This window comes from Dromiciops gliroides, chromosome 1, assembly GCF_019393635.1.
Source record: "Dromiciops gliroides isolate mDroGli1 chromosome 1, mDroGli1.pri, whole genome shotgun sequence".
NCBI lineage: Eukaryota > Metazoa > Chordata > Mammalia > Microbiotheria > Microbiotheriidae > Dromiciops > Dromiciops gliroides.
The window spans coordinates 490,347,793-490,374,197 of NC_057861.1; the positions used below are offsets into that span (position 1 = coordinate 490,347,793).

A 26,405-nucleotide genomic window follows, 5' to 3' on the forward strand; every position below is an offset into this window, starting at 1 on the left:
TTTTACAGATGAGGAAACTAAGGCTGATCAGAGGTTATGTGACTTGCCTGGGGTCACACAGTCAGTATTTTTTTAAGATAGAGATAATGTTTTAGAAGTTGTGTGGCAAGTCAGAGGAAAAGTTGGCAAAAGGCAAGACACTCAGTTACTTGAAAGGGTCTTTTGCATGCTCTCAACCATGAGTGACAGTCAGCAGAAGCCAGGCTTCAGACATTTCAGGGAGATTTAGCTGTGCTGTGTTGGTTGAGGACTGCTACAGATGGGGGGGCATCCCCAGCTGAGGAAGGATATGCATCATCACCTGTGAGGACCTGGGACTAGCAGGAATTTGTTGAAATCCACAGAGAACCTAGTAACTTCATTTTAGCTGCTAAATATAAGCAAACTTGACATCATAGTGATTTGCAGGGATCCCAGAAGGACTGTTTGCTTCTAGTGCTTGCCTCTTCCCCCCTCCCTTTAATAGGGACTGAAACAGTCCTCCAGTAGACAGCAGAGCAATAGAATAATCAAAGGATCTATTGCCTACAGCTGGAATGCTTTTCTACCCTACTTTTTTTTTTTTTTTAGTGAGGCAATTGGCGTTAAGTGACTTGCCCAGGGTCACACAGCTAGTAAGTGTTAAGGTTTGAGGCCAGATTTGAACTCAGGTACTCCTGACTCCAGGGCCAGTGCTCTATCCACTGCACCACCTAGCTGCCCCTCTACCCTACTCTTGACTTATCCTTCAAGGTCCACCTCAGATACCAACTCCATCAGAACATCTACCAAACTGGAAGTAATCCCTCCCTCATCTCCTTATCTTATCTCCTCGCTTTTTGTTCTCATCCTATGCATCTATCAGAGTCTTATTTGTATTTTACTATATTGCATTTCTCTATGTACATGTCTTATTCTCCCTAATAGATTTATGATCTTTGAGGACAGAAAGCCTTTCTCAATGCTTTAGAATTGTGTATATTGGTGGGAAAGCAATATTTTACTTCACTTCAGGGTTTCCAAGTTATTGCAATACATGGGCATAATATTAATTCAATGGACTGTGTATCATTTCAAAAAGCAGACCCCTGATTTCATTAATATGTAACTCCCAGTAAGGAACTTACTCTAACACTGTGTTACATATAGTAGGTGCTTAATAAGTGTTGGGTTTGTTGTGGTTTTTTTGAATGAGTGAATAAAAGAATGAACAAGTGAATGATGAATGAATCTGCCCTTGACTGAGAATTGACATCTGCCCTTCTTGAAATCACTCAATCAGCTGTCTTCAGGGGATTCTAGCCACAAAGACTAACACAAGGGAAACAGAGACCAATTCAAGTGCAGGAACTGAAAGAGTAGATCAGTGTCAGGAAGGATCCCTGGCCTTAAGCAGAGTCTTGAAGAATGGGAAGACTTTAGATAAATAGAAGGAAGGTAAGGCATTCTATATTGAAAGATCCCTGGTAGCAAAAGGTCAGAGGGTGAGTATCAGGTTGTAGGGGATAAGGTTAGAAAGGCAGCACTTAGTGTCTAAAACTACAAGTTATAGGTGAGTTGACAAGTTGTATATTATCACAGATACCTTGGTAGAGGGATTTTCTAATAATAATAATAACTAGCATTTGTATTGTGCTTTAAGGTTTTCATACTGTTTTATAAATACCTTATTTGATCCTCACAACAGCTGTGGGAGGTAGGTACCATTATTATTAAACCCATTTTACAGATGAAGAAACTGAGGCTGAAGTGTGTAAATTATTTGCTGTGGGTCATACAGTTACTAAGTAAGTGGGGCAAGGTTTAAATTTGGATCTTCCCAACGCCAGGCTCAGCACTCTGTCCACTGCACCATATAGCTTTACTGATGAAATTACAGGTTTAGAGGGGTGGAAAAAGATTAGAGTGGTGGTTTGGAGTTAGGTTATAGAGGGCCTTGAATGCCAGGTAAAGGAGTTTGTACTTTATCCATTGAAGAGCCTTTCTAGGGTTGGGAGCAGAGGAATGACGTTGTGAAAGAGGAATCGGGAATAAGTTAACATAGCAGTATACCCAGGCTATATTGGCAAGGGAGACACTGGAGGCAGAGAAGTCAGCTAGCAGGCCACTGCACTAGTCCAGGTAGGAGTTGATAAGACCTGAGATGTGTTTGCTGCTTTTCATATTATAGTCGTGCCGATAGAGCAAAACTAGAAAGCCCTTTTTTGGTTGCCTGGATGAGGTAGAAAAGAACAGGTACAAGGGGGGCGGGCGGTACTAACAGCCTGGTATGTATGCTGTACCCGCTGCTTTTCAAAGCACATTCATACCAGTTCTCTCATATGATCTGAAGATCTTTGGGACCAATCAGGTGACTTTTAATTCACCATCTCAATTTCTCTTTTCTTCCCAAAGAACCTGAGAGTCCGGAGCATCGGAGGAACGGAATTTTTCACACGTTCAGCTACCAAGTTCAAGGGAGCCCTGGCCCAGAAGTTCATGTTTGTGGATGGCGACCGAGCAATGTGTGGCTCCTACAGGTGACTTTCCCCGAGTGGTATTTCTTCCAATTCTTGGAGCTCGCTTCTCCCAGAGCTAGTTTTTCAAAACTATAGAAGTGTGAGAGGGGATGTGAAGATTAGCATTGGGGGCGGGAGTGTCTGCTGACAAGGAGCTTGAGCTGAGCATGGATGAGCTCTCCCATGTCACGGCGACTCCTCCTTGCTCCCCCCTTTACTCCAGTTCTTTCAGCCTGATCCCTGGCACCAGGTTTTCATTGTACTTGTAATCTGGTCTTGCAACACTTGAGACATTCCTATCCTGGGAAAGTCTCTATTGAGGCATCCCTGTTACTCAAAGTTGCTGATGTCTGAGCTCCACAAGCCAAGCCTGGCTCCTTGACACCACCTCCAGACTCTGATTCTTATTTTGTGCTGATCCCACGGCTTCTCCCAAGGAGCCCACCTTCTGTCATCATCTGTACCATGTCTCTGGGATATGGGGTGTGGGTGCGTGTACTCAGCGTTCTCCCAGATCATTAAGGGTGGAAAGGGAGGGGAAAGTGGGCCTTGTTTCCTGGCCTATTTGAGCAATGCCTTCCATTTGTGTAGGGACTTCTGCTCTGAAAATACTTCCAACAAACTCTTCCAATAGCCCCATGAAAAAGGCAGGATTTGAACTATTGTCCCTGTTTTACAGATGAGGGAGTTGAGGCCCAGAGAAGTTCCAGTGCTTTCCTCAAGGTTGTCCAGTTTCAGGACCAGAATCTGATTCTCCTTGCTCCACTGCCTTTAGTTGTGTCTCTGCTCTAGGCAAGGGGCCCAGAAAAGTCAGACTAGCCCCAGACAGTACTTACTGAGAAGAGCTGAGGTGTCTTGGCTTGCTAACTCACTTTTTACAGACAGAATATCAGCCCATAGTAGTCTTGCCACATATCTCTTCCAATAGTTTTTGTTCTTGACATCTCCCTCAGCCATACAGCTGAGAAGACCATGATTGTGAGCCAGTGACATGATTTTTCTATGAACAGCAGCCAACACTGTGGTAAGGGGAGCATAGGTCCTTATGGAGCCTCTAGAAAGACAAGCTGAAAGTTCTTATTATGTTGACCTCACAGATACAGGGGGACAACTTGCCAGGTCCCACATTTCCCCCCTACCGATCTCCCTTTTCCCATAGTAAGTACATAAGCAAGGTAGTACAGTGGATTCTAGTCCTGACTCTTCCACAAAGTAGATTTTTGATTAACTAGCAAGTCCTTTTCCTTCCCTGGACCTCAGTTTCCTGGTCTATTAAAGGAGGGGGTTTCAGTATAGTTCTCATGATGGACTTGGAGTGAGTGGTCTTGGGTTCAAATCTTGGCCCTGTGTGATGTTAGCCAAGGACTTTCACCTCTCTTGGCCTCATTTTTCTCATCTATAAAAAGAGGGGATTGTGTTAGTCCCTTTACTTACCATATGCTCTAGTGACACTGGCCTATTTGTTATTTGTCACAGCATCGTCATGCTATTTATCACACTCCGTTTTCTGACTTGGAGCATTTGCCCTGACTGTCCACCATATTTTCAGTGCTCTTACTTCTTGCCTCGAATCCCAGCTTTCCTGGATTCCTTTAAGATGCAACTCTATCCTGGTCCTCCCTTTCTCATCCCACACCCTCCCATGCTAGTACCTTTCCCCGAGATTACCTTCCATTTGTACTGTATCTATCTTGTATATATGTGGTCATTTGCATGTTGCCACTTTTGTTAGAATGGGAGCTCTTTGAGGGCAGGGACCATGTTTTGGCCTTTCTTTGTATTTCCAGGGCTTAGCACACAGTCCTCTGTGTCTGGAACATAGTAGGCACTTACTAAATGCTTCTTGACTAATTCGACTAGATGACCTCCAAGTTAACTTGCTGTTCTAATAGTATAGGATCTCAATACCAAAAAAAATTTAAACCATATTCATTATTCTTCCCCTAATAATAACTTATTTTCCCTAAAAAGGTAGCTATTTGCAAGATGGTCACCCTTCTGACAGATTTTTCTTACCATCTCTAAGAGCTTGGACTTTTTACTGACAAAGAGGGTCTCCTGGGAGCTAGAGAAGGTAGTGAGAGGTGAGAGAAAGAAAGGGACAGTGCATAATCATTAAACTATCTCTCCTCACAGATAACTAACTCTGTTTCCTTTCCATTTTAGCTTCACATGGTCAGCAGCCAGGACAGATCGGAATGTGATCTCTGTCCTCTCAGGCCAGGTAGTAGAGATGTTTGACAAGCAGTTCCAGGAGCTGTACCTCATGTCTCAAGGGGTCAGCCTTAAAACGGTCCCCATGGAGAAGGAGCCTGAGCCCGACCCTATCATCCTGCCCACGGTCATCCCATTGGCTCCATCAGGCACCGTAGCCAAGAAACTCATAAACCCTAAGTATGCTCTGGTGAAGGCCAAGAGTGCAGATGAAATCGCCAAGGCCTCTTCTGAGAAGCAGGAGAGCAGTCCAGGCAAGAAATTTGATGGCAAGGGGAAGGTATTGGTGGGGAACCAGCTGGCAGAACGGCCTGGAGACTTCTTAGAGCAGCCTCTGCCCATCCACCCAGGGCTGCTGAACATGGAGCGTGCCAATATGTTTGATTACCTGCCCACATGGGTGGAGCCAGACCCTGAGCCTGGTAGTGACATACTCGGCTACATTAACATCATTGACCCTAATGTGTGGAATCCACAGCCCAGCCAGATGAACCGAATCAAGATCTGTGACTCTTCCTCCCAGGCTGCTGCCCAGTACAAACTGCTACAGAGGCGGCAGAGCCAGGAGGTAGTTGGCCCTGGAATTACCCCACCCCCTGACCCTCCTGCAGCTGTGGAAGAGACAAATGACCCGCATGCCTCACCTCATGAAGAGCTCAGCCCACATGATGTCCCCGACACACTAGGCAAGGACAGGGACCAGGGAGCCTTTGCTGCCTTGGCTGAGAACTGCCATCTCCGGGACAGACATGACGGAGAGGACACAGAGATCAAGCCTCCAGTCCCTAAGCCCAGGACAGTTCATGTCACAGACTTTCTCGCCAAAGGCAGCTTGTATGATGATGGCCTGGGCTGCCAGGCTGGGGGACCCCAGGAAGAGGAGTCATTCCAGCAAGAAGGGCCATCAAATGGTACTGCCCACAGACCTCATGAGAACTCTAGCCAAACCCCTGGCACTGGGCACCCCAAGCTTCTCCAGCAGCTGTCCATGACCCAGGAGGGCCAGGGCCCACCCTCTCCAGGGGCCCCCAATGGGCTCAATGTAGAAGAGGATGAGGATGACGACGATGACTATGTGACCATCAGTGACCAGGACAGTTTCTCAGGTGGCTCCACCAACAGCCGCCACCGACAGTCCGCAGCATCCTCTGTGTCAGATGAGTACTTTGAGGTGAGGGACAACTTGGCCCAACTCCGGAGGCGCCACTCAGAGCACATCCCCAATGGGGCTGGTCACATACGACCACTGTACAGGAAACTGAGTGAGCCCCACATGAGCCGGGGATCATTCATGAGTCCCCTGAGAAGCTCCCAGTGGCTGCGGAGCTCAGGGGGAGAGGATGAGTATGGCAGGAAGAGAAACAGCGGCAAAGAGGAAATTAAACATGTGTTTGGAAGGGGCCCTCAGTGTGACAGCAACAAGACTTATACTAGCCCTGCAACCCAGGTAGGATGGTGTCTTCAAGTGCGTGAGGAGGGGGCCCTTCCCTCAAAGTTCCCCGCTTAGACTCCATCTGCCAATATCCTCAGACATTTCCTTCTTCACATCCCCAGAAGGTAGCTGGTTTGGGGAATTCCTATGGTCCTCAGATGTTTAAGGCACATCTCATTTAAAGCTGCCTCATTTTCAATAGAACCTTTTCATAGGGGCTGTTTTGGCTTTCCACCTATATTATCCCTTCAGATTTCTTTCCTGACCTCCATTGGAAAAGTAAGAATACAGAGGCTGAGAAGGGAAGAGACCAGCCACAGTCACACAGTAAACTACTCACAGAGTAGTTGTCCTGCCCACCTTCAAGGTCCTTCACCTTATATCTCCAGCCTGGTGCTAGTCGCCGTCAACCCAGCAGGGCAGAGTTGCAGTAGGAAAGGGGGATGTTGCCATACCTGGGTATAGTGCCCGACTAATCATGCCTGGCATGATGATTATGCCCATGGGCAGCATCTTCAGGTAACTGGCAAGAATGGAGCCCGCTTTGGCATGGTTCAGGTTCCTGGCAGAGAGGGATCTCTGTACTATTACCTGGGGGGGAAAGTAGGGGAGAAAAAGATGTTACCACACATAGGCTGACATGGAAGGCTTGTTCCTTGTGAAAGATTCACCCAGACAAAATGGGGCTCCACCCTAAGAGTCAGAAGTCTGCCCCTTCTAGCCCCATCCCTTCCCTCCCCACATTAATATCACAAGCCATTGACCTTGAGCTTCCAGAAGCCCACTGCAGCCTCTGGTGGATTGGCCACAGAGGAACTTTTCCCTGGCACCCACAGAGGCTGCAGCATGCGGAAGAGTGAGCACAGTGCCATCACTTCTGTGCCATCTCTGGCAGCCCAGGTACCATGTTCTAAGGAAGGACACAAACAGACCACAACTTATACATAGAAATGGATATCTTCTATCAAAGCAGCCCCTTAGGGAAGCTACACAGGTCCAAATGTTGCTGCCAGGAAATGGTTGGAACTTCTCCTTGTGAACAACCTTCAGGGCTTCACAACCCAGTCTTGTGACTTCGTGGTCATGCCTCATTTTTTTAACCTCAGGTAACAGACATCCAACCTGGTCTCTGGCATTGGTCTCTAGAGAACTTTTAGCTGAGTCCTCAAATCAGCTGTACCCTCAAAGGATCAAGGTTTAGCCCCCCAGGGAAGACACTCCCCATAATAGCTCCCCCCAGACTGGTTTTCAGATATATTCTGAGCAAAGGCAGCACATGAAAATAAAAGAACAGCCTCTTCAGAAGCCTCTGGTGAAGGATGTAAAAGTTCTGGTCTCTTTGTTAAACAGTCAGTTCCCTTACCTTACTGTAAAGCCTAAGTCTTTAGACAAATGTCTTTAAATCTTTAGACTAATGCTGTTAGCTCACCAAAATAGGAAGCTTGTAATAACAAGCCCCACAGGTCAAATCATATGTCCCAGCATCCTTCTGGACCAGAGAATTTCATCCTTTTGATGAGCAACATTGAAGTTTATATACCTGTATACCTGGAGTCATGAGTAGAAAAACTTTTAAGAGGTCCTGAACCAGGGTATTGCCACATTTCTCCTCAAGAGCACTAGTCCCCTGGGGCAGCTAGGTGGCGCAGTGGATAGAGCACCGGCCCTGGAGTCAGGAGTACCTGAGTTCAAGTCCAGCCTCAGACACTTAACACTTACTAGCTGTGTGACCCTAGGCAAGTCACTTAACCCCAATTGCCTCACCAAAAAAAAAAAAAAAAGAGCACTAGTCCCAAAGATCAGGGTCCCAGCCCAGCAGCCTTAAATCATCTAAGAAACAGAAATTTCAGAGGATGACTTTGAGTCGGGTAATACCCCAGAAAAACTGAGGAAGCTAAGGGAGAAGAAACTCGCCAAAAGTGCTACCTTCGGCCTATGAGACATGACAGTTTTCCAGGTTGCTTAGGGAGGTGAGCTTCTGTCAGGATCAGGTTTCAGTTTACTAGTAAGGAAGGATGCAGTCCCAGGTGCTTGTGACTATATTTGCTGTCTGCATCTCAGAAGTGTATTACGTATGTAAGGAAACAAGTGAGAAGTGCCAGCTAATATCCAAGGAAGCGGTTCTCAGACTTTTTGGTCTTAGGTCTCCTTTACACTCTTATAAATTATTAAGTATTTCAAAGAGTTTTGTCTTTGTCAGTTATGACTATTACCATGTAAGACATTAACTGATAATTGTTTAAAATTATTAATCATTTAATAAAAATAAGTCTGTTACATGTTAACAAAAATAATATTTTTATGAAAAATAACTACATTTTCCAAACCAAAAATATTTATATAGAAGAGAGGTATTGTTTGATTATATTTTTGCAAATCTCTTTCGTGTCTGGCTTACTAGAAGACACCTGGATTCTCCTTTCTGCTTTTGCATCCAGTCTGTTGCAGTTTGTCATTTTGGTTGAAGTTTATGAAGAAAATATGGCCTCACACAGATATATCTTTAGAAAAGGGGGGAATATTTTAGTAGGCAAATATTGTATTAATATTATCATGAGAATAGTTTTAGCTTCATGAACCCCCTAAAAGGATTTTGGAAACCCCTAGGTTCCTGAGACCACACTTTGAGAATTGCTAGTATAAGGAAACGTGATATAGTAGAAAAAACACCACCACACCACAGAACTTGGGAGTCAAAGGTCTACGTTTAAATTCCTAAGATGCTACTTACTAGCTGTGTGACCTTGGCTTTATTCCTCCAAAGCCTCAGTTTCCTTTTAATGAAATGGAGATGATAGTAATGGCTAACATTTATGAAACACTTTTAAGGTTAGCAAAATGCTTTGCACATGTGATCGTCACAACCACCCTGCATAAGTGCCCATTTTATCCCCATTTTATAGATGAAGACTTTGAGCCCAAGAGAGGTTAAGTGACTTGCTCAGGGATACCCAGCAATTAAGTATCTGAGGTAGGATTTGAACCCAGGTCTCTGGTTCCCAAGTCTAGCCCTTCATCCACTATGCAATACTGCTTCCTGGTGTGATTTGCCCTGCTTACCTCAGAGTTACAGTGAGAGATTTTTAAAAACATCTGTCAAAGTAGTACCTCAACCATGTGGTAGAGAGGAAAGAGCACTGAATTTGGAATTAAGAAACCTGGGTTCAAGTTCCAGCTTGATCCCTTTGCCTTTCTGAACCCCAGGTGTCTTGTCTGTAACTGATAATTGTGTGCCTTCAGGGTTGGTAGTATTGCCTGATCCTTGGGTTATAGAGTTATAGACCCAGAGAGGTTAATCGACTTACCTAGGGTCACCCAGGTTTCATATGTGCCATATGTCACAAAAAGAGGATTCAAATTCAGACCTTTGTGATTCCAGTTCAGTGCCCTTTCTATTATCTCACACAGGACAATGAGATAATGTGTGTAAAGTTACTTGTAAACTGCCACGAGTTACATAAATGTAAGCAGTTACTATTATTACCCCATGGGGCTAAGGTCAGGTGGAGATATGGATGGCAGAAAACACACAGGAAGTGTCACCACACCTTTTGTTTTGTGATTGTTTCTAGCCCGGTTGGCTTGGAAAATTAGAATGTTTAGAACATTAGGCATTTGCCCAAGTCTATGAATATACGTGTCTCATCCAGGTGTTTACTCTCCCCCTCTCCCTGCCTCCCAGGCTACCAACGCCTCCTTGCCACTACATCAGTTTGTCTCTGTTAGCCAAACTGTTGGCATGGTGTTCAATAACGTCAGGCTGTGTGAGGGTTTATGGCCTTCAGGTTATACCTGTCCTGGGAAGTACTGGGTCCTTCTGAACCCCTGGCCTCTAACAAGGGAAAGCATTGAGAAGGGAGCGTTGGTGAAAACAGCACAGTCCTGGGCCATGAGCTTCAGCTTAGCTATAGTGCATACAGAATACATCCTAGACCCGAGTTCTAGTCCTGGCCTTTCCCCCAAATCACTTTGTGACCTTGGCAAGTCAGCTCCCTTCTCCATGGCTTCATTTCCTCACCTGTACAATGAAGAAGAGGTTGGTTTATTAACCTGGGGTTGATAAACTTGAAAAAAATTTATGACTACATTTCAATATCATTGGTTTCCCTTGTAATCTTCTGTATTTTATGTTCTGCATTTAAAAATATTGTCCTGAGAAGGAGTCCATAGGTTTCACCAGATTTCTGCCAGGACACAAAAAAGGTTAAGAATCCCTGCACTAGATGATTCTGTCCAGCTCTGGGATTCTGGGGTTCTTGGAATCTATGGTTGGCCCAGGGCCAATGTTCCCTCTCCTTTGATACCTCACACCCACTCTAGGCCTTCAGTTCTCAAGTCTGAAGCTGGGGAAGAATAAGTGAGCTGCCCTAGTCCAAGCCAGATGGAGTCAGTCAGTCTGGCCCCCTCAGGCTTCAGATTTGCAGAGAACCAGAACTGTTCCCACTGGGTGGGCCTTTCTGTTTCTGAACTAGTCCTCCCTTGTGCTGGCTAGGTAGTCAACCCTGAAAGAATGCTGACTCATTTGTCCTCCATGGGAAAAATCACCTGAATAACAGTAAACTTAGGGAGGCCAGGTTGAAGCCAAGGATGTCAAGGCACATGACAAGATAAGAGGCATGTTGTTAAATGAGTCAAGTGACCTCTAGGATAAGCTTGTATTAGACTAGAAACCAGGGTGACCCCCAAACAGCAATTGCTCATGCCACCATTTTCTGGCTTCATAGACCTCACATTGGCCAGGAGAACCACTTTCTCCTCCTGGTCCATCTCCCACCCACCTAAATTGATCTCTGCCCAACTAGGAAACTCATTCTTTTTTTTTCAGTCAGTGCTGCTGCCAGATCTAGTTATTGTTAACCTCACACACTCAGGAAAAACTGACCCAAAGTAGCCAAATGTGAAATTGGAGACAGAAAATATTAAGGCAAGAAGAGACTTTAATGTTCATTTCATCCAGTCTCATTTTACTCATTTGAGAAATTGAGCCCCAAAGAGGGGAAGTGACTTGCCCAAAGCCCCACAAGTACTCAGTGGCAGAGCTAGAAATATAATCTGGATCCCCTTCCTCCCAATCACCCCAACCCCCATTTTACAAATGCAAGAAACTGAGGCAGGTGGAGGTTAAGCAAAAAATTGGCTGAGGCCACGGAGCTGAAAATGAAATCCTTGAAGTCAAGGGCTCTTCAGCAGGGTCTATCAACTTAAAAAAATTTTTTTTACATCTGCATTTCAACATAATTGGTTTCCTTTGTAAACTATGCATTCAAAAACATTATCCTGAGGAATCCATAGGCTTTACCAAACTCCTGTCAAAAGTCTATGACAACAAAAATATTAAGAACCTCGACCTTGGGGGCAGCTAAGTCGCACAGTGAATAAAGCAGCAGCCCTGGATTCAGAAAGACCTGAGTTCAAATCCAGCCTCAGACACTTGAGATTTACTAGCTGTGTCACCTTGGGCAAGTCACTTAACTGTCATTGCCCTGCAAAAAAAAAAAAAAAAAAGAACCCCAGCCTTGAGTAGAAGCAAAAGACTTCCCTTAGTAGTAAAATAACAATACACTTAAAGTTTACAAAAGAATCTCCTCATGATGACCCTTTTTAGGTTGTGGTTCTAGTATGACCGCCTCCATTTTCCAGATGAGGAAACTGAGACTCCAGTAGGTTTAGTGACTTGCCCAGGGTCACATTGCTCCTAAATAGGAGAGGCAAAGCTTAAACTCTGATCTTCTGACTCCAAAACCAGTGCTTTTCCACTCCTTACAGTCTTTTATGTTGAAGGGAATTTTCTTGCCTTCCTAAATTTTCTCATAAACTTTCTCTCTTGTCCCTCTCTCCACCCCTTGCCCAGGGCCAGCAGTTCTACCGGTATGGGGATAAGCGACCTGCCCCTGGGACCAAGGACAAAGGCAGCTTCCAGCAGTCAGCAAAGAACACAGAGCTGCCCAAATACCGACGGGATGGCATCCATGCAGCCGATGGCTTCCAGCACCCTGCCAAAAAGCCTGGCCCTGCAACAGTGGGCTCACGCTATTGGCACACCAAGGGTGCCCCCCCAGACAGCAGGACCCTGAGGACTGCTAGAACCCCAGGAAGCCCAGCTGAGAGTGGCACCCGGGAAGAGCTGTCAACCCCATTTGGTATCCCCCTCTCTAAACTATCACAGAACAAAATCCTCAGGAACAGGTCAGGCGGGGGCCAGTGGGCCTCTGCTGATTCCCGACGGAGGGCCCCGGGACCCACAAGCCACAAGGATTAATGGCAAGCCCACTCTCCCTTACCTCCATCAGCCCAGAGCCGATTGCTCCTTACATTGGAGCACTTGAGACTAGACTTTGATAATGCAAGTATTCTTAAACCATGCTGCTTTGACCCCAGATGGGGGAACTGCATTTGTTGTACATATGACACGAGGGGCAGGAGAAGGGGATATGATGTTTACATTTACCTGATCAGTGCACCAATACCAAGTGGCCATGATGGTCAGACCAAAGGTCATCCCAGTCCACGGGAGATCTCCAGTGGAGGGGTCTCGGAACATGTGCATGGCATCCGCCCGGGGCAGGTGGCATGTTGTGTTAGGGATGGTCTTGTTTGGTACCGCCCGTAAGTAAGCCTCCTCCAACTGGTTGTAACCCCCGATTTGGTCAAAAGCTGAAAGGGAAAATGGGAAATTGGACGGGGGGAAGGGAAAAGAAAAAGCGGTGAAGGGAGAGATTGGCTGGTTGGACTGGCCAATGACTCCTGTCTCTCCTGCAGCTGACTTCCCGGTGCAACAATTTTTAAGAATTTCCTACAGCCTCACCTTTTCCACACATATGTCTGGAAAGGAGTTGGGCAGTGAAAAAAAAGATATAATTTTATGATTGTATTTTATTTTTATTTAAAGAGAACAAAATTATTAAAAGATAATTTTGCACATTAGAACTAGATTCCTGTTAGTGACTCTGTAGGGATCTTGCGGGACTTGTTAACCCCAGCTATCCAAGAGTGAAGATTTCTTCACTTAGTTTTGTACTATAAAAAAGCAAAATATGTGTTTTTGTTCAAAACCAAGGATCCCATAGTGAGGTCTAAAGTATTAAACTTCCATCAGTTCCATGCTGGGATCATTGCCTGCTGTGGGGCCCCTGGCTTTGCTTTGTACTTAGAGAATCAGAGCTAGAAGGTGATCTGTGTTCTACAGAAGAGCTCCGGCCCTTCATTTCACACATGGGAAGACTGAAGCCAAGCAGGAAAACAATTTCCCCTCTTTTAAGAGGACCAAGAGTCAGGAGACCTGGCTTCCTGTCTTGCTTCTCCTAGCCAGTTGTCTAACTTTGGATGAGTCAGTTAGCTAGCATTTTTAAAGCACCTACTATGTGCCAGGCACTGAACTAAGCACTTCGGATCTAAAGAAAGGCAAAAGCACAACAAAAACACTAGTTCAATAAGTCTTCTCATTTCTTCAGGCCTCAGTTTCTCTTGTGTAAAATGAAGGTTTGGAGCTAGATAGTCTCTCAAATCTCCCAGCCCTAATGCTATTTCTAGAATATACAGTGTCTACTCAATCATCTTCTAATGAGACTTTTTCTTGGTTTGTCCCATGCCTTACTTCAGTGATCAAGACCACATAGGCCTCCATTGAAACCCCTTGTCCCAGGGCTGCCTGCCCCCCATTCATTCCTTGAATATGTGGTGCAGCCTTGACACCCCTTGAAACAGTGCAGGAAAACATGTCTTGGGCTCACCTGCCAGAAACCTGAATGCAAAACTAATCTAGTTGCTACCATGGGAAGAAAGGAAGGTCACCATAATGACCACTTGCTTTGTCTTGTCTCCTCCATCCTAATTGCCTGGATCTGTCCTATCTGCCCTGCAATGGAGAAAGGAGGGAGACCAACATTTCCAGGACCTACCCTGACTCCAGAAAACAGCGAATTTTCCATTGGTGTGGGTAAGGGAATGGGGGATAATCTGAAAGGAAATATTGATTACTGTTGGCCAACAGCTTTGCCCCACATTCTTCAGAAAAACTGGGCTTATTCCCTATGGTTATCTTCATTCTATTCAGGAAGGAATAAATCTAAAGTCACCCCTAAGTTGGGCCTCAGCTTTCAGGGGAAAATATCAAAGATGCCACCAAGTGGCAGAATTACTCCCTTTCCTCTGACCCTACCTCCATGCCTAGGACCAAAGTACTCAGTGCAAACTGAGGCAGGAGACAAGCCCACTGGCCTGGGAGAGGGCCAGGGAGAAGGGGCCAAGCTCAGACTGGCTCCAGGCTAGTAAACTCAACCTAGAAACAGTTGCCAACAAACATTATTTCACATGCCTCTAACTTCCTACCCCTCGCCCCAATCCCTACACCCCTCAATCTCTACACATTCATCCTTGACTGAAAAAGAAGGCAAGGAGGCAGGACTCAGCGGTCCCTGAAATTTGAGGCAACTCCCTGTGATCTCCAACTTGAGGACCATTTTTCATATATTTTCTTTTTAAAAACAAGGATAGAGGTAATTTATTCCTTCAGATGAGCAATGCCTCTCCCCCTTCAAAGCAGTGTTACATGCTCATTTCAATGCCAATGCTTAGGATATAGGCTCATAGAGGGAAGGGACTTTACAATTGGCTGTTCCAACTCCGTCATTTTACACACAAGAAGAGTGAAGTGATTTGACCAAGGTCACACAGGCTGTGTAGCTAAGTAACAGAAGACTTGGGTTTCAATACTAGCTCTGACACCAAATGCAGTACTCTCCCCTTTGCCATTTTTCATATGAGTTTGGGAGTTTCCTGCACAGCCAGATATGTCTGAGCCCAAAATTACCAGTTTTCGTGTCTTCACATCCATTTTTATGTTTTCTACCCCAAATAGGATCCCCGGACACTCCCCCAAGTGTCTTTTGGCTCTAAGAATCAGGTCCTCCCTCCAAGAGCAAAGATTTGCTGCCATAATGCATATCTCAAAGAACAATCTTTGTTTGGGCTCTGGTGCTTATTACAGAGCTGTCCATAGAATGCAATTTAGAGCTGTAATAGACTTTGGGCATTATCTGGCCAGAGAATCATAGATGAGAATTGGGGACCTTAGACATTAACTTGGCCAGTGCTTCCATTTACAGACTACAACAAGTTCCCTGCCCAATGTCCTATAGTCAATAAGTAGCTGAGCCAGGATTTTAAAAAAGAACCTCTGACTCTCCCTCCAACTTGCTATTCTTTTTTTTCCCCTAGGGCAACAGGGGTTAAGTGACTTGCCCAGGGTCACAAAGCTAGTGTCAAGTGTCTGAGGTTGGATTTGAACTCAGGTCCTCCTGAATCCAGGGCCGGTGCTCACCTAGCTGCCACCCAATTTGCTATTCTTAATGATGTTATTTCTGTGAGTGCCATTCAGTCTCCTGTGTTTAAAACTTGGATACTCAGGGCAGCTAGGTGGCACAGTGGATAAAGCACTGGTTCTGGATTCAGGAGGACCTGAGTTCAAATCCGGCCTCGGACACTAGACACTTACTAGCTGTGTGACCCTGGGCAAGTCACTTAACCCTCATTGCCCAGCAAAAATAAATAAATGAATGAATGAATGAATGAATGAATGAATGAATGAATGAATAAATAAATAAATAAAACTTGGATACTATCTTTTATCCTTACTTCTTCCTTGGATCACTCCCATTAATTCTACCTCAAAAATGTTCTTTCTATCTCCCTCCTCCCTCCATGATTTCCACTGCTACAAGTTAAGACTATCCTCATTAATAGCCTCCTGGAAGGTAGCCTAGCAGCTATTCCCAACTCCACTCACCTCAACCCCAACCAACTGTACCACCACCAGACATCTTTTCTTCCCCATAAATCTGATCACATTGCCTTCAAAACTCCCTCTTCTGAGGAGGTTTTGACTCCATTGCTTAGCTCTACAATCTGGCACCACCTTGCTTTTCCAGACTTGTCTCATACTGTATACTTGACACTTTAGCTAGACTTGACTTTATGCCATCCCCCATCCACTCCATACTTCATTGCCCCCATGAATTGCTAACACTGTTCCATATAACTGAAATGCTTTTCTTTCCAAGCCCAACATCTCTTCCAGAAATCATTTCCTCTCCAGCCTGTAGGCTCAGTATGTGAAGCCCAAAAAAAGGGCATGTGATCACAGTCCACAGTGCTATTCCACATAAGAGAAGTAATATCACTGTATTCTACAAGGGTCATACCACACCATGTCTAATTCTAGAGCCATTTAAAGGGATATACTGAAAACCTGGAGTGCATCTAGAGGATAGCAGAGAATTAGAAACTATGCATACTAGCTGTGTGACCCTGGGCAAGTCACTTAACCCTAATTACCTCACCCCCCCAAAAAAAAGAAAAAGAAAGAAACTATGCCATGCAAAGTTCAGTTGAAGGAACTATGGATTCAACCCCTTCCTTTTACAGATAAGGAGGCCAACTTGGAGGCTCTGCTGGGGTGTTGCACCCCAAGTTCCCCCCCTTCCCTCCATGCCTGTCTTCCTCAATAGTGCATATGAATGCCTCCCTGCATTTGGTTAAGGGCCAAGAAATCCTTTGGAAAGTTCATGAGTCTAAAGATATGATCAACATTCCGAATTTCACCTCTCACCCTATCTGACATAACAAATGAGGGTTTCATCCCAAAGCTTATTGTCTGAAAGAGAGTAAACAAATGGCTCTTGAGTCTGATTTTCCATTCACACTCTATAAATCACCTCCCAGAGTTTGAGTCTCCTTGAAAAACATCTAACAGTAATATGTTTGGGCATGCATGTTTGGGTAGACAAGTCCTGCTAGCAATCTGTTGGGCACTCCCTGGTGAGAAGATAGGTGATCATGCATATAGGAGGTCAGAGGTCAGGGGTGAGGCATCAGTGTTCCTCACACCCCACCCCCCAAGACAGGATGGGATTTAGAAATCAGCTGGTAGTCTTGGAGTCTAAATGAATGTCCACTAGAGCTCATGGTATCCCTATCAATAAGGAGTCATATGGTTAGTCCTGCAACAATAAACCATGAGAGGTGACCTTTCCCAAGTTCAGGAAAAGCAACTAGCCAGCCGGGGCAATTCCCCAGCTACTAAAGAGAAGTAAGTTTATTTTCTGAAAATTTAACTTGTTTTCCAGCCTGGGAAGGCTACCCTCCCCTCACCCAGGTTTTCCTTACAAATAATAACTTATATTTATGTAACATTTTAAAGTTTACAAAGCATTTTCTTCATAACCTTGAGAGGTAGATAGTACATATCTTATTGTCACCCATTTTATAGATAAGGAAACTGAGGCTCAAAGAAATTCGACAGCTTGCCCAGGATTATACAACTAGGAATTATTAGAAACAGTTCAAACCTGGATCTCAACTTTTTAACTGTTCTACAGTTAGGTAACCATGTTACCACTTCCTTCAGTTCAGGTTGCTAGTGCCTTAAGGGAGATACTGTTTAATTTAAATAATGGTGACTTGTGGCTTGAGGTTTCTCAGTTGGTTTGAGGCAAGTGAGGGTGGGTGGGCCAGCCATTCTCTCTAGGGAAAGAACATTTATGATCAATCGTGCTACAGCCCTGTTGTCAGAAGGCACTTGGAGCCAACCTGTCACCTGTCAGATTGGTTAAACAGATAACCTGCTCCTCTCCCGGGGATCGCTGTTGTGCATAGCCTAAGCCAGGCCGAATTTCACCCTGTCCAAACTTTCCCCCTTGTCTCCACTTCTTTTTCTCATGTGAAGTGTTATTGTTGCTGGGAAATTTCTTTTTGTTATTTTAAACAGAGGAGAGGCTCTGCTTGTCGTCTGAACTTAAATGCACTATTTAAAATTCACCTCTGGCTTCACCTCTTTGTAAAACTTTGAGCTACCAGACAGTGTTTCTTGAGTCAGCTCCAGTAGCTGGAGGAAAACTAGCCAGGGAAGAGGAAGCATGGGAAGGGAATTGGAAAGTCCATTAGTATCTCCTGTCCTCATCTCTGTGGGCCCTAGTTCTCCCAAGCAACCTTTGGCAATTCTGCAGGTTCTGCATTCTCTGGGCCATTTTCAAGAACTTGTGGTTATTATTTTTGTTTGGTTGGTTTTTTTGGTGAGGCAGTTGGGGTTAAGTGACTTGCCCAGGGTCACACAACTAGTAAGACCAGTGGTTATTCTTGCAGGGCCTGCCTCCCCTCCCCACCTGTTTCCCTGTATTTATGATCCTAGTACCCCACACCTGGTATTTAAAGATGCAGAAAAGTTGTACAGCAAAACCCAAACCCAATAAAAGACTTCAAGTTGGAATGGGCATGTTCATGTGATTGCTGAGCATGGGGAACAAATGGCTCAAAATAGGATAGGGATCAGCTCCTTACCTTTGATTGTCAGGATGACTGCCCCAATGATCATAATCAGTGTCTGCAATGCATCAGTGTAGATGACAGCAGCCAGGCCACCTATGGGAAAAAGGTAACAATGCTCAGGACTGAACCCTCTAACCTGAGTAGGTAGACAGAGGCTTCCGGTCAACAAAGGGCAAATATTATGAATGAATGGATGAATGAATGAATGAATGAATGAATGAATGAATGAATGAATGAATGAATGAAACTGTGAGCCAGGCAATTAGTTATTTGGAGGGAAGTGAGGGAAGCCTGTGTATCACCCACATTCCCTTCTGCCAAGGTGGAGTCATCCATGTTGCCTGTTTGACTCTCTTCAGCTTGGCATCCACTGCCTCTCATGCTCTGGCCCAACTGTAAATTCCCCAGCCTTGTTCTCTGACTCTGTCCCTCCCTTCTTTCCCTGTCAGCCAACTCCAATCAAACAGGCCTACTCACCATTCTTTGAACATGCCCCCTATTTTCCTTCTTTGCATCTTTGCTCATGCTGTTCTGTTCTCACACTGCTCTTATCTTTAAAAACCTCATGAGAAGCCTGTGAGTAAGGTACCACTGTTATTATTTTCCCCATTTCCGAGATGAGGAAACTGGGTAAGTTACTCATCCATGGCCATGAAGCTATGAACTGTCAGAGGTGGCCAAGATTCAGAACCAATTGTTCCTGACTCCAAATCTAACACTCTAAGTCAATAAATATTTTGGACTTATTGTATGGGAGCACCATATTTCTCTCAGATGGGGTTGGAGGCATATGTAAAACCTACATAGAAAGGATAGAAACCAAGTTGGGAGCTATGTTTTCCCTCTATCATTCTCTTACTTGCACTGAAGAGTGGGGATAGAGAAGGGGAAGGGCAATGAAGGTCTATAGAATGGAAAGAAAGGTTGCCTTGAAGCAGGCCTACAATCTATTTCATTCCATCCCTTACCTGCTATGGTGTAAAGTGCTGTGATCACCAACATTATGCCAGTAGACAGGTAAAAATTCCAACCCAGACAGATGTGCACAAAGAGGGCCCCAGCATACAAATCAATCTGGAGGGAGTACAATGGTCGGTCAATCAATTTGCATTTATTAAGCATCTATTGGGGCAGCTAGGTGGCGCAGTGGATAGAGCACCGGCCCTGGATTCAGGAGGACCTGAGTTCAAATCCGGCCTCAGACACTTAACACTTAACTAGCTGTGTGACCCTGGGCAAGTCACTTAACCCCAATTGCCTCAAAAATAAAATAAAAAATCATTTTTAAAAAGCATCTATTACATACTAGGCAATATGCAGTATGTTCTAAGGATTAAAAAAAGTTAGTCAGTGAGACTAATGGAGAGACAACATACAAACAACGACGTACAAACAAGATATACACAGGATAAATTGAGGGTAATCTCAGAGGGAGGGCGTTAAAACACTCAGGGTCATGTAACTACAACAGTAATAGACTGGCCATGTTCCAGGGCTCAGGTCATCAGGCAAACTGAGGCAAGGGGGCATGCAGTCTAGGGCTACCAACTCACAGTGGGGGAAAAGTCTAGACTATATAATTTTAAAATAAAAAGTAATAATAATAATAGCTTGCATGTTTGACATAGCACTTCACAAGTATTACATCATTTCATTCACCGCACAACTGTAATGTAGACACTATTATTGTTTCCATTTTATGGAATAGGAAATGGGAGCTTCATGAAAGGTTAAGTGACTTGCCAGGGTCACAGAACTAATTTCTGAGGCAGGATTTGAACTCAGGTTCTTCCTGATCCCACATGCAGCACTCCATTGGCTGGGGCCACCTATTTGCCCCAATAAATATTTATTACTTTTAAGTGTCACAGGGGAATTAACATGAAACTGGGAGAAAAAAAAATGAGGGAAACAAATTCATTGCTCTCCTGAGACAATGAATGTACAAACATTTATTAAGTGCCCACAAGTCAAGCACTGACTTGTCCTGGATGAGCTGACATTCTTTTTTTTTTTTTTTTTGGTGAGGCAATTGAGATTAAGCGACTTGCCCAGGGTCACACAGCTAGTAAGTGTTAAGTGTCTGAGGCCAGATCCGAACTCAGGTACTCCTGAATCCAGGGCTGGTGCTCTATCTACTGCGCCACCTAGCTGCCCCTGATGAGCTGACATTCTATTCACACTCTATTCTGAGAAGGTCACTTCCTTTCTCTGGGATCAGTTTTGTCATTTGTAAAATGAAGGATTTGGACTAGCTGATCTCTAAGGATCTTCCTGACTGTAATATTCTGATGATTCACTTGGTTCACTCTGGGACAGGGTTTCCATTGCCCCGTTCCTTCAGGAAGCCCTGAGAGGCAGCCTGGTATAGGAGATTGAGGACTGGATTTAGGTGGTCACAGAATCCTAGACTCTCAGAGTTGAAGGAACATCTAAGGCCATATAGCCCAACTGTACATCAACAAAAGTCCCTTCTGTTGTTGCTGTTCAGTCATTTTCAGTTGTATCTAACCCTTTGTGACCCCATTTAGTATTTTCTTGGCAAAGATACTGGTTTTATTTGCCATTTCTTTCTCCATCTCATTTTACAGATGAGAAACTGAGGCAAACAGGGTTAAGTGACTTACCCAGAGTCACATAGCTGACTCTGTGTCTGAGGCCAGATTTGAATACAGGAAGTCTTCAAACAACTCTTCCTGACTCCAGTCCCAGAACTCTATCTATTGTGCCACCTACCTGCACAAGAATCCCTTCTACAACACACCTCACATGTGGTCATCCAGCTTCTGCTTATAGACCTCCTGAAGCAGCTCATCTCATATTGGACAGCTCTAATTGCAACGATGCTTTTTCTTATATCAAGCCTAAATCTACTTCTTTGAAACTTGCACTCATTACTACTAGTAGTATACCATTACCTGGTCCTTACTTCTGCCTACTGGGGCTAAGTGGGACAAGTCCAATCCTCTACATGTAATCAGATTTAAAGGTGGAAGAGATTATTTAGTACAATTGTTTATTTTACAGTGGAAGAAACTGAGGCCCAGACAGATTAAGTAACTTGCCCAAGGTTACACAAGTGACCATTGACAGAGCCAAGATCCAAACCTAGATTCTCATTCTAGTTCAAGCCTTCTTTCCACTGCACGATGCTACCCCACAATACTTGAAGATGTTTATTATATTCTCCTCCCCCCTCCACCCCTAACCAAATGTGTACAGGAGGCAGCTCAGAACCAGCTACCAAGAACTGATAAATATTCAGTGTGAGCATTTACATCATGGAAGTCAGTAAAGGCTACAAATCAGGATCTAATTTATTCTTTTATTGATTATCTAGACTTAAAGTGATAGAGAAAATGCAAATAAACCAGATTAAACTAAAAGTGTGTCCTGTGTACATATTTTCATCAGAAAGTTAGTTGGTAAAGATTTACCAGCACACTCCTAACCCCAATTAACTCTCTTCTTCTCTCTCTAAACTAAACATTCCCAGTTTCTTCAACTGATCCTTAAATAGCATGACCTGAAAGCACTTTATCATCTTGGTTACCCTCCTCTGAACATTTTCCAGCTCATCAATGCCCTTCCTAAAATGTAGTGCCCAGAATACTCCATAGTAAAATATCACTACGGGGGCGGCTAGATGGCACAGTGGATAAAGCACTGGCCCTGGATTCAGGAGGACCTGAGTTCAAATCTGGCCTCAGACACTTAACACTTACTAGCTGTGTGACCCTGGGCAAGTCACTTAACCCCCATTGCCCCCCCCACACAATATATATATATATATATATATATATATATATATATATATATATATATATATATATATATATATATATATCACTACAGGGCAGCTAGGTGGCACAGTGGATAGAGCACCGGCCCTGGATTCAGGAGGACCTGAGTTCAAATTCAGCCTCAGACACTTAACACTTACTAGCTGTGTGACCCTAGGCAAGTCATTTAACCCCAATTGCCTCACCAAAAAACCCAAAAAACCAAAACCAAGAAAATATATCACTATAGATGGTGACTGCAGTCATGAAATTAAAAGACACATGCTCCTTGGGAAGTTATAGCAAATCTGGACAGCATAAAAGCAGAGATATTACCTTGCTGACAAAGGTCTGTATAGTCAAAACGATGGTTTTTCCAGTAGCAATGTATGGCTGTGAGAATTGGACTATAAGGAAAGCTAAGCACTACAGAATCAATGCTTTTGAATTGTAGTATTGGAGAAGACCTTTGAGAGTCCCTTGGACAGCCAGGAGATCAAATCATTCAATACTTAAAGAAATTAATTCAGGATATTTGCTGGAAGGTTAAATGCTGAAGCTTAAATACTTTGGTCACATATTGAGAAGACAGAGCTCATTGGAAAAGACCCTGATGTTGGGAAAGACTAAAGCAAAAGGAAGAGGGGATGGAAGAGAATGAGATGGATAGATAGTATCATGGAAATAATGGACATGAACTTTTCAGACTTCAAGAGATAGTGGGGGAGGGAGCAGCTAGGTGGCACAGTGGATAAAGCACTGGCCCTAGATTCAGGAGTACCTGAGTTCAAATCCGGCCTCAGACACTTGACACATACTAGCTGTGTGACCCTGGGCAAGTCACTTAACCCCCATTGCCCCACAAAATAAAGAGAGATAGTGGGGGATATGAGGGCTGGTATGCTATAGTCATAGGGTTGCAAGAGTTGGAAGTGAGTTGACAACAAACAAGCTACTCAAGAAATACCCTTTCTCTAGATAGATGGTAGGATTGGTCCCTAAACTCTTGAACTTGGGAGTTACTCACAAGGCAATCTTGAGCCTGATGCTATCTAGGAAATCCCCCTTCTCTGGCTAAAAAGCTGGATTTTGCTGCCTAGGAAATCCCAGGTTAGGAACATTGACATTAGGGGCATCATTAACATGGGGAACTCCACTCTCACGTCTAGTCGGCAAATACATTTTTTCCTTTGCTGTGGTCTCTTCCAAGCTCCTGGTGAGAAGGAAAATCAATTCCCACCACCACCTGCTATTACAGGAAATAGGTGATTCCACACAGCAACCTTTATGAGGTATGGTTTGATAATTAACGTCCCCAAGTTTGTTTGTTTTAAGGGATTTATTCAGAACAAAAGTGGAAGTGAAAGGAAAAAGGCCAAGGGCAATGTCAACTCCCTTTTATGGGCCAGCACAAAGGTCTAGCTCCTTCCACAAAAGTCTATCCTCTCAAGAGTCCGAGCCAACCAATTCATCTTGAGGCCAGCCCATATGGGTTAAATCCATTCTCCAGGAAGCACCAAGGCATTTCTAAACCAAATGATTCACTTAGAGGTAGTTCCAATTTCTGAAATCTAATTAGCAGATGCCTTTTGTCCTCTCCACAGGTGCTAGGGAACATTTCTACACTCTCCATAGAGAGATGCTTTCCCAGAAGTCCCTGACAAAGAATCGCTACCCCATAAGTTCATCAAGTAGATTGGGTAACTCTCCTATCCAGTCCCAACACAACTTGCCTTTTCCACTGTTCACACCACTCCTCCCCAAGCAATCTCAGGCCTACAGAGGGAGCTGCCTAGTCTTTTCTTCCCTCCAATTTATAAGCACATTTTGATGAAACTCACTCCATGGTGCCCACTTGATCTGGGGACTCCCCTCTCCTTCATCAGTACAAAGTCATGATCATCAAATAGTGTCACTATTACACACTCCAATTCAGCTTTTCCCACACAAATCAGAAGACTTCTGAGCCAAGAATCAACATAAACTTTATGACTAGAATCACAGAATCTCAGCCTAGGAGGGGACCTCCTAGTTGAGCTGCTCCAGCTTCCTATTCAGTGTAGTTTAGTGCACTGGATAGAATGTTGAACCTGGATTTAGGAGAGACCTAGATTTAAATTCTGTTTCTGAAATTCACTAGCTATATGACCATGAGTAAATCATCTAATCTCTTCTGAGCTTCAGTTTCCTCATATATAGAAGGAAAATAATAATGTGTTCATTACCTAGAGCACAGGCAAGTGCTTCCCTGCGCCCACCCCCCCTTGCCAAATGCTTTTTCAAACCTTAAACTTAAAAAAACCCAAAAACTTATCATTATGCAGGAATTCTTTCTGCTCTATCTCAGATAAGTGGTTATCTTATTTCTTTTTTTTTTAGTGAGGCATTTGGGGTTAAGTGACTTGCCCAGGGTCACACAGCTAGTAAGTGTTATGTATCTGAGGCCGGATTTGAACTCAGGTACTCCTGACTCCAGAGCCAGTGCTCTATCCACTGCGCCACCTAGCTGCTCCTATCTTATTTCTTCTTAAAGAATTCCTTAGTAATAGAGAACTTCCCAAGGCAAGGCATTCTACTTTTGGCAGGTCTAATTGTTAAAAAGCTCCCTTTCTTCTTTGTGTCCCTAGTCCCTCATATCTAATCAGATGCCAAATCTAGCCAGTTCTATCTCCACACCATCTCTCATATTGGTCCAGTACCCTGGGGTTTAGATTGTCATCAATTCTCTTTTGGACTGTTTGGAGCTTCCTATTTGGTCTCCTTCCCTCAGGGGTCTCCAATACATCCTCCACATAACAGCCAAAGTGACACTCCCTAAAGCACAGTTCTGACTGTTGTTTCCTTATTCAAAAAGGTCCAGTGCCTCCCTATTGCCTTTAAGATCAAATACAAACCCCTTTGTTTGTCACTTAAAATCCTTCATAATCTAATTTACAATGTTATTCATAGATTCTACAGTGTAACAAAATTGGACTATTTGTTAGCCCTCACCTACAACATTCCATCTCAAGCCTCTGTTCCCTTAAACAGATTGTTCCTCATGCCTAGAATGCACTCACTCTCTCCTTACCTCTACCTCTTAAATCTCTTAGAATTCCTTAAAAAGTCAGTTTAAGTTCTATTTCCTACAAGAAACCTTTCCTAATGCTCTCTAAACTACCAATCCTCATTAGATTGTAAACTCCTTGAGGGCAAGGACTCTCTTTTGCCTTTTTTATCTTCTTAACACTTAGCACAGTCCCTGGCACACAGGAGAATCAATACAGTTATCCCTTCCACATCGAGGGGGTTAGGGGCGAGGAACCCTCCCCCCCCCCATCTGAAAAATCTGTAGAAAAATTTTTGGCCCTGCCTTCATACTAGAGAAGTCTGATTTTTTTTTCTTTTTCTTTTATAGAGTGTTTATGGTTCCTTATTGTAAAATTTGGGTTGGTGTTAAATAATACTGTACACATATTTTATGCATTTCTGAGTTTCTAAACTTTTTTGTCTTGTCTGCTGACCTTCATGTGTTGTCTTTGGCTTCTGCAAAACTCCCCCAAGGGAAACTAGGTGGCGTAGTGGATAAAGCACCGGCCCTGGATTCAGGAGTACCTGAGTTCAAATCCGGCCTCAGACACTTGATACTTACTAGCTGTGTGACCCTGGGTAAGTCACTTAACCTCCATTGCCCCTCAATAAAAAAAACAAACAAAAACTCCCCCGAAATTCCTATTTAATTTTTATTCCGACCCTTGATATATTGAAATCAAGATGGGGAAAGTTTAGATGTAGAAGGGATAACTGTAAATATTTAGTGGGGAAACTAAGTGGAGCAGTGGACAGAGTGCCAGGCATGTTGTCAGGAAGAACCTGAGTTCAAATCTGGTTTTAGCTGTGTGACCATGGGTCAAGTCACTTAACCTCTGCCTCAATTTCCTCATCTGTAAAATAGGGGTAATGGGTTGTTGTGAGGATCAAATGAAATAATAATTGTACATCATTTAACACAGTAACACATAGTAAGTGCTATATAAATGTTCGCTATTATTAATATTATTTTATTGGTTGGTTATGCCTCCCTCCTAAAAAAATTACCTTGGATTTACTTGTATATATTGTGTTTTATTTATGTTGTTTGTGGACTATTGCTTCCCCTATAGAAGGTAAGCTCTTTCACGGGAAAGACTGTCATGTTTT

The 26,405-nt window shown here is 44.0% G+C and overlaps 2 protein-coding genes across 7 annotated transcripts in view; one reads left to right on the forward strand and one right to left on the reverse strand.

Annotated features, from left to right (window-relative positions):
• The window catches only part of FAM83G (family with sequence similarity 83 member G), a 62,395-nt gene extending 49,799 nt beyond the window's left edge, over nt 1-12,596 (forward strand). For 2 of the 3 annotated variants that reach the window (XM_043978042.1, XM_043978041.1), the window contains 3 exons: nt 2,374-2,498; nt 4,644-6,138; nt 11,975-12,596. In XM_043978042.1, the coding sequence (XP_043833977.1) occupies nt 2,374-2,498; nt 4,644-6,138; nt 11,975-12,382 (2,028 nt within the window). In that variant the 3' untranslated portion in view covers nt 12,383-12,596. The remainder of the gene's footprint in view (nt 1-2,373; nt 2,499-4,643; nt 6,139-11,974) is intronic. The other variant, XM_043978043.1, reaches the window with a different exon arrangement.
• The window catches only part of SLC5A10 (solute carrier family 5 member 10), a 186,461-nt gene that overhangs the window by 103,935 nt on the left and 56,121 nt on the right, over nt 1-26,405 (reverse strand). For 3 of the 4 annotated variants that reach the window (XM_043978048.1, XM_043978044.1, XM_043978045.1), the window contains exons 6-9: nt 19,413-19,518; nt 18,457-18,537; nt 12,572-12,777; nt 6,579-6,714 (exon numbers count right to left, since the gene is read on the reverse strand). In XM_043978048.1, the coding sequence (XP_043833983.1) occupies nt 6,579-6,714; nt 12,572-12,777; nt 18,457-18,537; nt 19,413-19,518 (529 nt within the window). The remainder of the gene's footprint in view (nt 1-6,578; nt 6,715-12,571; nt 12,778-18,456; nt 18,538-19,412; nt 19,519-26,405) is intronic. The other variant, XM_043978046.1, reaches the window with a different exon arrangement.